The 11,097-nt window shown below is 37.6% G+C and overlaps 1 protein-coding gene across 1 annotated transcript; it reads left to right on the forward strand.

Moving 5' to 3' along the window:
* Positions 1-31: 31 nt before the first annotated feature.
* On the forward strand, positions 32-10,961 carry gas2l2 (growth arrest specific 2 like 2). The gene is made up of 6 exons (XM_082170719.1): positions 32-1,354; positions 2,764-2,993; positions 3,995-4,102; positions 4,330-4,426; positions 5,379-5,637; positions 7,865-10,961. The coding sequence occupies exons 1-6, from the start codon at positions 1,003-1,005 to the stop codon at positions 9,507-9,509; spliced, it is 2,691 nt and encodes an 896-aa protein (XP_082026845.1). The 5' UTR covers positions 32-1,002; the 3' UTR covers positions 9,510-10,961.
* The last annotated feature ends 136 nt before the right edge of the window (positions 10,962-11,097 follow it).

Here is an 11,097-nt window from a genome sequence, read left to right on the forward strand (position 1 = left end):
ATGAAATCTACCAACATTCTTCTAGTTTTTAGTAATAAAATATGTGTTGTTATGAATGGAATAGATAGATCTTCATTTGTGTTCCGAAGATGAATGAAAGTCTTACGGGTTTGGAACGACATGTGAATAAATGAATATTTTTGGGTGAACTTTAACCTATTATACTGATGAATGAATGAATGAATGATGAATGAAACATGAAACAGAAGTTGTGATCGTTTTTTCTACCCTACTGGGAGATATATCCAAGTGAAACGGCTTCTCGAACAAGTAGAAATGTAGGGCGGGACTTGATTTTGTCCATCAGGAATTGATTTGATGGTTGTGGTTTGCTATTGCTGTGATGTCACGATGTCAGTGACAGGTTGTCCTGCCCTAGCGCCAGTAAAAAGTCATCAGATATAGAGAAGAGGGAGGGGAAGTTATTTTGAATTTTTTTTATTAAAGATTATGATATTATTATTATTAAAAAAATAACGATGATGTGCACGGATAAATCATTTATTATAAATGCTGCAGTATTCCATATCAAAATAATTGTTCATTTTTGATTTCATGTTGACTTTTACACTAAGTAACACTTAGGGATAGTTTCAAAAATATTGATGTTATTGTTATAATATTCCTCAGTAGTTTGGTGTTTATTATTCATGTGTTTGTCGTAAGGAGTTGAATTTGTGGGCAGTAAATGGTTAACTGGAGTGTTTGGATTAAGACGCTATCTGGTAACCAAGGACGATTCCGCGCTCACACACCCTGACAACATTAAAAGAGCGCTGAAACTTTGCAACACAACACTGCACAACGTTTCATTTCATGCACTTATATTTACACTAAGTTTAGGACGGAAAATATGTGTTTGGAGTCAATGAATCGAAGAGTTTAAACTTTTATACTGTTTCGTTGTCACACTATGCTGCTAATGCGACCGTAATTTTTATTACAATACTAAATAAATTATTTAGATTGAGTCTATTAAATTGATTTGATTCAATCCAAGCCATGTCTGGAATTCAGCATGCATCCAATCAAAGCATCAAGCCTTTTAAATCCAGCGAGGAATATCTCTATGCCATGAAAGAAGACCTGGCAGAATGGCTGAGAGATTTATACAACGTGGATATTGACGTAAATAATATTTTGGAGGTGTTGGAAACAGGTGCGCTTCTGTGTGCTCACGCTAATAACGTGACACGAGTGGCGGATGCGTTTCTGAAGAAGAGCGGAACCACTGAGATCCAACTACCCGCTTCTGGAGTCACTTTCGTCAGCTCTGCACAGCCAACAACATTCCTGGCCCGCGATAATGTGACGAATTTCATCAACTGGTGTCGAAAAGAGATGAGCATTTCAGGTACGTTACGTTTTATAATTGTACATGTATGTGACGTTTTATATTTGTTGAATTAAGAATTATCACTTGTCTTTATCACATAATAACCGGTTGATAGAAAATCACTTCTTTGCAATTCAGACTTTTACCTCTAGAGAGTGCTGTGAGCTCACATAGTCGCGAAGCTTGTCAAGTGTTGGGCTGTTTGCTCAAATGTAGTCTTTCCCAAGGTTTTACACATATGAAAGTTAATAGTAAATTCGATAAATATCTTTAAAATCATGTATACTCGCATGAGAGGAAGACTCCAGTCATAACAGTAGGCTTTACATGCAGCCTTATGGGGATCACATGACCAATCGAATTCTTCTTCTTCAGTGTTGGGGAAAGTTACTTTTAATGTGATGCGTTATATTGTGTTACTCCTAAAAAGTAACAAATTGCCTTACTTAGTTACTTTTTATGGAAAATAATGTTACTTTTTTATGGAAAGTACGTTACTTTTTCTTGGCTGGGCTGGGCTTGCTTGTTTGTACAAACAAACAAAAGTTATATTTTTGGAAAATGTAAAGGGCCTTTCACAGTGAAATGCAAATTCACACATGTACAGTAAAAACAAACAAAACTTAAGATCGCAGAAGAATAGGATGTAGGAGAAGAAATTTCAATACACTTACTTTAGCTATTTATATAAAAAAAAAAAAAAAAAAAATATATATATATATATATATATATATAGCCTATATGTATGTATATGTTTAACAAGTCATTTGTGCTTAATGGTATGGTTTAATTTAATTATTGAAGGTCAGCAGCAAAAACATTGGTTAATACAGTGATAATAAATACACCAAGTATTTTTGTGTTATTTAACATATTTAATTTTACTGTTTTTATTCATTTTGAGGAATACTGAATCTGTTTTGTGTAAGTGAGATGACTAAATGCATGCTCACATTTATTCTAGAATTACAATAACCATCATATTTACACAGCGCACACAACAACTCTATATTTTCTCCTGATTTCTCTCAACATGGAGACAGGAGAGGGGACTTATTTGAGAAAGTAACTCAGATATTTTGTTGTAAATGTAAAAATAATGCGTTACTTTTCTCGTTACTTGAAAAAAGTAATCTGATTATGTAACTCATGTTACTTGTAATGCGTTACCCCAACACTGTTCTTCTTTCTATACAATTCATCTAGTCTATACCATATCTTAACAGATATTTTGCTAGTGGAATTAATTAGTATTTGTAAACTTTGCTTTTGCTTGTTGTTGCATCTTACAAGTTGTCAGTAAAAGTCCAAGACAACTGTTATATAGATCAGCGCAACATAATCAAAATGCTTTTTATAAAAAAAAAAAAATCGTATAGTTCCAGATCTGTTTTCTGTTACCGTCTTAAACTCTACCCCTACTGCAGATGTACTGATGTTCGAGACAGACGACCTTGTCCTGCGTAAGAATGAGAAGAATTTTGTGCTGTGCCTTCTTGAGGTGGCCAGACGGGCCTCTCGTTTCGGCATGGCTTCACCGGTCCTCATTCAGCTGGAGCAGGAGATCGAGGAGGAGATTCGTGAGGAGATGGAGGACTTGCCTGCTCAGCCCAAACCACAGAGGCGCTTGATAAACATCCAGAACCTGGATGAGATGGTGCCGCATCAAAGATCAAATTCATGTTTACTGATTTGCTGAGGGCATTGGATTTTAATTAAGAATTGAATCTAAATGAAGCAATTTTTGCATAAAATGTGGATCAAAATGACATTCATTGCAGTCTTAATCTTAATAATCCCTTTAGGTGAATCTCACGAAACCTGTCAAGAACTTATTTCGTATTCCACTGCAAATTCAAATGAAATCAAAAACTGCATGGTGAAAAGAAAAATAGCTACTTTAATATTTTTGCATTGTAATATGTTTGACAACAATTGAGCGCAGCATAAAAGTTAGAGCAGAGAATTAAAACTATTTTTTTAATAAAAAAACCCCAATGTTGTCCAGACAGAATTATTTTTACTTTTTATAATTTTTCATTACATTAATGAGAATTTAAAAGGGGGAAATGTATTAAATTATACAAAAATAATAAAATAATACATTTTATGTATTAAAGATATAATGTCTTATTTTTTTCACCATTGATGTCTAATCACTAATGAACATTTTCATGTTTGTTCTTAGTAATCAGTCAATTAGCAGATACTTTAATCTAAAGCGACTTGCCAATAATAAGTACACTTAATGCAGGCACAAGCAATCCGTAATTAAGTGCTTTGTAATGTTGGCGGCTCATGGCTTGCTCCTTCCAGTGATTGAACCACCAACCTTCTAGTTACCAGCTTTAGGCTTTAACCACTACACCACCTGACACACAAACCCCACAGTTATCCAACTGATGTGGCAGTCAAGAGGATGCCTTGGAAACTAGGACACCCAAAGGGTCAAAGCTGAACATCCATCTGTACCTATAAGATTCATGCCTCTTTTTAGCATTTAAAATGATTTGCAGGATAGGAAAAAAGGAGAACTTTGGATTAGCCTGTCATTTTGATTTGTGAGTCCTCTCCTTACTGATTTATGAAGGCTTTCAAAGTGACAGGTTACATCTGCTTAGAATGCAATAACGTTTTTGTGTTTGTGTGTGTGTGCAGGTCCAGTTTCTGATAAGCCGATGCACTTGTCCATCCCAGTTCCCCATGGTGAAGGTATCAGAGGGCAAATACAGGGTTGGAGACTCCAACACTCTCATATTTGTTCGGGTATATACATTTTTTTTTCTAAGCACTACTCGTATTCCTGCCTGCCTATGCTGGAAAATGTTGATCTATCATAGTCATTAAAATGTGTATTTTACTGTCTCTGTAGCTTTGTTGAGCATAAATGGAAAAGTAAATGTTTTGTTGATATGACAACATGAGACATGAACATGCTCATACATTTTTATTAAGACGTACGTGTGTGTGTGTGTGTGTGTGTGTGTGTGTAGATTTTGAGGAATCATGTTATGGTGCGAGTGGGCGGAGGATGGGACACCCTGGAGCACTATCTCGACAAACATGATCCCTGCCGCTGCACTTCTCTCAGTACGCTCACAAATACACACCTACAACTACCTACAAAAATTAGCATCAGAAATTATATAAACAGTGAAAGGTTTGTGGTAGTTGATCATTCTCAACCCAAACATTTTTGTGTGAACTATCCCTTTAAGATTGCTTTGGCATTATGAAGTACATTATGAGACGTTGTGGGATAATGTTTGTATAATCTTTACTAATATTTCATCACATCTCAACACATGGACTGTAGTATATTAAAATAACTTATTTAAAGTGCCCCTATTATGCTATTTTAAAGACTCTTAAGTTTGTTTCGGAAGTCTTCTACAATAGGTTTACATGCATCCAAGGTCAAAAAACACTTACATTTTCTCACAATATACATTGCAGCATCACCTCTTTTTTCACAGTATCTGACACAGTTCGATCAAGGCTTCTCTTAACCCCTTTTTTTTCCTGAGAGCTTCCTCTGCTCTGATTGCTCAGATGGCCCAGTCTGTTGTGATTGGTCTACTGCTTACAGTGTGTGTCGGAAACGAAAGGCTATTATTTGGAAGTGAAAAAATGGAAGTGAACACAGAAAACAGCGTCTTCTCAACCCAAGCCAAACTCTTCCAGGCCTCAGCTACAACTATCAAAGTAGATGTTGTTTGCAGGCTACCAATGAAGTCCATTGGCTGATATCATGCAAATTTGTTACAAACCTATGTAGACTATGCAAGAAGTAAGACTGGACTTACTGACGACTCATTTCAGGCAGTTCAGAATTAGTTCTTGCTTTTAGGAGACAGTGACTCCATTTGTTATGCACTTTCATCTTTGAAACTTTGCAGGCCTTTTATATTCAAAAACAGCTATATAGCACTCTACATGAAAGGTAATATCCCAAAAAAAAGCATAATGGGGGCACTTTAAGGAATTGGCTCAGTATTTCCTGGAAAACCTCTTTTATTTCTCTCTCACACATACATATCAGTCCATAAGTTGACCGCACGTCCAGCTACTCCAGTCCATGAGATCAAAGAGCGGTTGACCACACCACAACCTGATGCCCAGTGTGCTTCTCAGACCACTCTTATGCTGAGTCGAACTCAGTCGCCTCTTCAGCCAGCTGTCTGGACCCCTTCAGCCCCATACAGAGCCCAGAGAGGACGGCCCTCTCCTCCACGCTCCTCCTGTTCCCCTGACCCTGAACATCAGCCCACCCGCCGGAGAAACAGCCCCTCTCCTAACAAGTAAGTGTCCAGTTGGTTTGCTAGCTAAGTAATACCTAAACTATTTAACCATTACATTTTGATTGATTTTGAAGTTGGCATGAAATTTTATCTATTTCCTAAATGCATATTATTGATAATATTGTGAATGATCATTCGTGCATGTTTAATTTAAACGTAAGCGCGACTTTTCCAATCATATGTCTGTATATTATAACCCCTTTCTTACCATCGACTGCAAGCTCGTATTCAGATCGGCCTCTATCCAATCAAAAACCGCTAAATAGAACCATGTCCCCACCCTAGATTTTCTTTTCCCCGATTATCTGATTCACTAGTATGTACGTCACAATGCTTAAGAAAAGATCGTTACTTCTGTTAAATCACGATGGATTTTTTCTTCTATGTACAGTATACAGTCAGAACTTGTTGGAAGGTGATTGGTCTAATTAAAAATCTTTCTCTGAGGCAGCCAGAGAGCTGGCTGACAGGAAGATAGAAATCCACTTAAACCCTTGGATTTTCACAGACACTTTACTTGTTGTCTGAGACCCAGACAATAACAGCACCCAGAGGCATAAACATGAGTTTGTGTGCAAGACACCGAGAGAGACAGAGACTGTGATATAAAAAAAAGAAAAAAGAAAATAAATAAATAAATAAATAGTCACTAAGAAACAAACTTGTTCCACTTCATCATGACATCTCATTAGTAATGTCCAAAGGTAATTACAGAGGCTATTATCTCATATTATTATTACTCTATTATATTAGAGTTATAGTCTCTATTATACACACATTTAATGATCACATGTTGGCTATTAAATCGTTGTAATAAAATGAGTTGAATAACAAAAGGAGAGAGCAATGGTAATTAACCTTCATCCTTTTTTCAAGAAATTAGTGCCTTGACTTTTGTGGGTTAATTACTTTTAATAACTTTTAAAAGGTTAGTTCACTCAAAAATGAAAATTCTGTCATTAATTACCCACCTTCATGTTGTCCCAAACCTGTAAAACATTCTTTGACTAATATGAAAACTAATATGAATTGAGCGGTTTAGTCCAATTTTTCTACAGAGACATGATGGCTTTATATGATAAACCTATTTAATTTAGGTGTTTAATCACATTTAAACATTGATCAGCGAGCATAAACAGAAATTCAACCGAACCTACTTGATGCACAAACCTCATTGGTTCTTGCAGAAGCTCAAACGTGCTGCGTAACACGAGAATGAACCTCATTGGTTCTCACACGTCAAGTGAACATGCTTGAGCTTCAGTTCACGACAACTGATATGTGAGTTGATGAATGTTTATATGTGAATAAAAGCCTAAATTCAATCCTTTCATCATATAAAGCGATCAAGTCTCTTCAGAAAATTTTGACTAAACCGCTCAATTCATATGGATTAGTTTTACGATCTCTTTATGAACTTTTTGAAGCGTTAAAGTGGTAGTTGCTTAGCTGTCAATGGAGGGACTGAAATTGTTCAGATTTGATTAAAAATATCTTAATTTTGTGTTTCAAAGATGAATGAGAGTGTGAGCAACATATGGGTGAGTAAATTATGATAGAATTTCTCTCATATCTTATCTAATATGAGGGTTTTAGAAAGTTAGTTTTAATCAGTAGTTTGCAACCATAATCACTAATGACAGACTGTATCACTGTGGTTATTATCTGAAATTATATTCATCCAGATTGCATTGATTTACATATTCATTCCAATAAATCGCCAGTGTGACTGCATATAGATGCAATCACACTTAAGTGCAAAATGCAAATTGTTGAGTAAATCAGGTAAGCAAATCACAACACTGCAGTGTCTGGTCTCTTTTTCAGAATAAAAGCAGCAAAAGATAAAAGGCTAATGACAATAACTAAATGCCAATAACAAAAACTCATTTGCATCCTAATTAAATCTGGTCGAAATCAGTCCCAGACCACGTCAAAATGTGAAAACGCAGATAAACACATGCCAATGTCTGGTGTAAATGAGGCCATAAACTGAGAGTGGGTCTGCAAAAAGGTTGTTTTAATGTATGTCCATGAAGTGTCCATTTGAACAAATCCCTTCTGATATGATAAAATGGAGTTTGCATTACCATATGCTTAATCATGTATATTGGTGTCCCTAAATACAATACATTAAGTCCCCAATACTTTTAACAGCTGTTGAGGAACCACAGACTCACTGACCCTAACAAGGCTCTGTGTGGGTGTTTTTTCTTCTTCTTTTTAGATCAAGGGAGAGACCGAGTACTCCATCTCGAGTGTACAATTGTGCTGACAGAAAAGATAGCTTGAAAACAAACTCCTCCAGTAGGACAGGCAGAAATGCAACACGGACGTCACCAACACCTCGCCTGACAAGCAGTCTTCCTCGGGCCACCCATCATCCAACCACACCACAACCTGGGATACAGCGTCCTCAAACACCTCTAATCCTTCAGAGAAACACTAATCAGATCCAACTCCAGCAAGCGCCTGAGAAGAATCTGGGTCAAACCTGGACCAAATCGCAGTTTGTTTCCAAACTAAGACAAAATTCCACCATTGGAGTAAAAGGACGAGAGAACGAGGACAGAGCGTACCTTGTCTCTGACATGAAAGAAAGTCCAGGAAGGACCTTCCAGAGTTTTCCTAGAAACACACATTCATGTTCCAAACCTCCGAACATCACTATTCATGAGCCAGAGGGCAATGGGGGTCCCAGAAAGAGTGCACATTTCATCCGCAACTTTTCTCCTTTTAAAGGTATAACAGGGGCCATCTCAGAAGCACAACACACCAGACCTAGAACACCAGCTAAGATCTCTCAAGAAGAGTCACCTGGTAAACCGAAAAATATTCTGGATGTAACTGAGAAAGGCCAACTTGAACAAAGTGCAGATAGATCAGCCAGCAAGAAGGTACAGCACTTGGCTCTACACGTGCCGAACATTGTGCAGTTTCAGAAGTCTTTAGGGGTTGAAGAGGGAGGAATTGAGACAAGATATCTCTTCACTCCTCCTCCTCTCAGCCCTTCTCAAGAAGCCACCCTCTACAAGAGCCTAGAGGAGGAAATCTTGTGCAATCTACAGCAGCTAAGCATCGACACAGAAACCAGCACTAGCTCTGATGAGAAGCATCACAAGACTCCTAAGAATTCGAGAGAGATTCCATCTGACCACTGTAAAGCATCCAACAGATCAGCAAGTCTTGATCGGGCAACACCCGACAGTGGAAACAGGGCTTTTGAAGCAGTCATGGCTGAACTCTCTGGTGGCCAAAGGAAGATGGAGAAGGTGTCAGTTGAGAAGTGGATGAACACTCTTCCTAAGGGTCTCAGAGGCAAGGTGGTGGACGACCACACTACCGCACATCACCTTAAGGTCTCTAAACCTTGTATGACCAGTTCTTGGTCCTCATTGGGATCCAGTATGGATTCAAAGGAGACTGCTGAACTTGTTAAAGGGCCAGTTGACAACTCAAATGTTGAGACCAAAACTCCCCCTGGCAAAGTATCAAATTTAGGAACTGAGCATGTAAAAAAGCAGAGGAGTTGTTCAATCAAACAAAGAAGATCCTTAAGGAAGCCAGAGAGAGTGCCATCCATCTTCAAGCTGAAACTAAAACCTTGTGTGCGACCAAGGCGTGACCACAGGTCCGACCGAAAGCCTTCAAAGATCCCAAAACCAGTTTTCTACAAAAGAACAAACTGCAAAGATGCCAACTCTCAAAACCAGAGAGGGAATGATTCCCCACATGGGCCTTTAGGCACAGACAACTCTCGAGGAAACACTTGGGCTAAACCAGAATCCCAGGTCCCAATACCGAGTGCAACAAAGTGCCAAAGAGCAAACAAGGAACCACTTGGAGATCAAGATCTGGAAACCTGGGTTTAATCAACAACTCAGAAATTTGTAATTTTGGAGTTTACTGAAAATTTGACTGCCAATTCGATCAAGCCATATGTTAGTCAGGAACTATTTTACTTGCTATTCAAAAGTGAATTTTTTCGGAAAGCCTTCAACATCCTTTACAAAAAGCACAGCACTTTCATCAGAGATTAAAGTCACCTTAACCTAAATGAGATACTTTGATGGGGTTTTTTTTATACATATTTTTAATGTACATGCATTTACTGTATAAAAAACTAATTGACAACTATAGTTTTAATGCCATAGCAATGCCATGTTGGTTCTGTCAAATATTGTAAGGGATTTTTGTTGTTTTGCATTACTCTTTAGGGTCTAACTAATGAACTAAATGCACTAAGATGTTTACCAGTTCCACTCTGTGTACCATGTACAAACTAACGAGCTAAGAGATAGTTCACCCAAAAATAAAATACTTTTATGATTTACTCACATTGTTCCAAACCTGTATGACTTTCTTATTTCTGCAGAACCCAAAATAAGATGTTTAATGTGTTTTTGTCCATGCCATGAAAGTCAATGGGGTCCAAAACAACACTGGAGCTTACTGAATTCATTGTATAGACAAAATAACCCCAAGACATTTTTCCAAAATATCTCCCTTTTGTGTTTCACAGAAGAAAGAATGTCATACAGGTTTGGAGTTACAAAAGGGTGAGTAAATGATGACAGAATTTTATTCATTTTTTGGTTAAACTATGCTACATTCTGAGCTCTTTAAAATATAATTTGGGTTTGACTTATTATTAGACTTTAGATTAAGATTTTCAACGTAGATTGTCTGAATTTATATCCTTTTAAAATGAGCATTTGTCCTCAATGTCACGCTCGGGCAGTCATGGGCCTGTAGACGTGACGGATCAGATGTTATTCTTCCATACAATCAGGTGTTCAAGTGGTGAAACTTTCCCCATTTAATAAAAACTGATACACTGACATCTGAGCCATGTGAATGTTTGTCACATCATGAATGTCTATGTACAGATTTGTATATTTTTACATTTTGTAACATGCTGTAAATATGTCATGACTGTACAAGAATTTGTCCCTGTTCGTTGTTTATTCATTTCAGCTCCTCCAAGCATTCCGCTACCATTTCTTCCCTGCCTTTTCCAAGTCACCTTGTGCTTCAATGTTTTTGGCTGCAGGTTTTATAAATAACTCTTGGCATAAGTCTGGAGCTAATAATAGCTTCGTCAGAACTGCAGCCTGTCACACTACAGCAGCTGTGCTCCCTTGCAACTTTCTTCTCCTTGTTCCCTCCCTCCAAACCCCAGTCCCCTTTCATCCCCAGACTCTTGTCAGTGGAGAGGAGCGCTTTGAAGATGTCCTCTGAGGACTGTGAGAGCATGATACTGTGAGAACCTCAATTCTGGGGACTTGTGATAAAAAGATTAAATTCAGCTTTTTGGAATTACACTGAATCTAATCCCATTATTGAGAATGACGTGCTTCCATTTGTCACGTTACCTGAAATTATTCTTTGATTGTTTAAGGATTAATGAACATAAGTAATCTTCACCAGCACAGGCGTTCATCAGTGAGCCACAACATC

The sequence above is a fragment of the Leuciscus leuciscus genome, assembly GCF_965113295.1.
Source record: "Leuciscus leuciscus genome assembly, chromosome: 5".
Taxonomy (NCBI): Eukaryota; Metazoa; Chordata; class Actinopteri; order Cypriniformes; family Leuciscidae; genus Leuciscus; species Leuciscus leuciscus.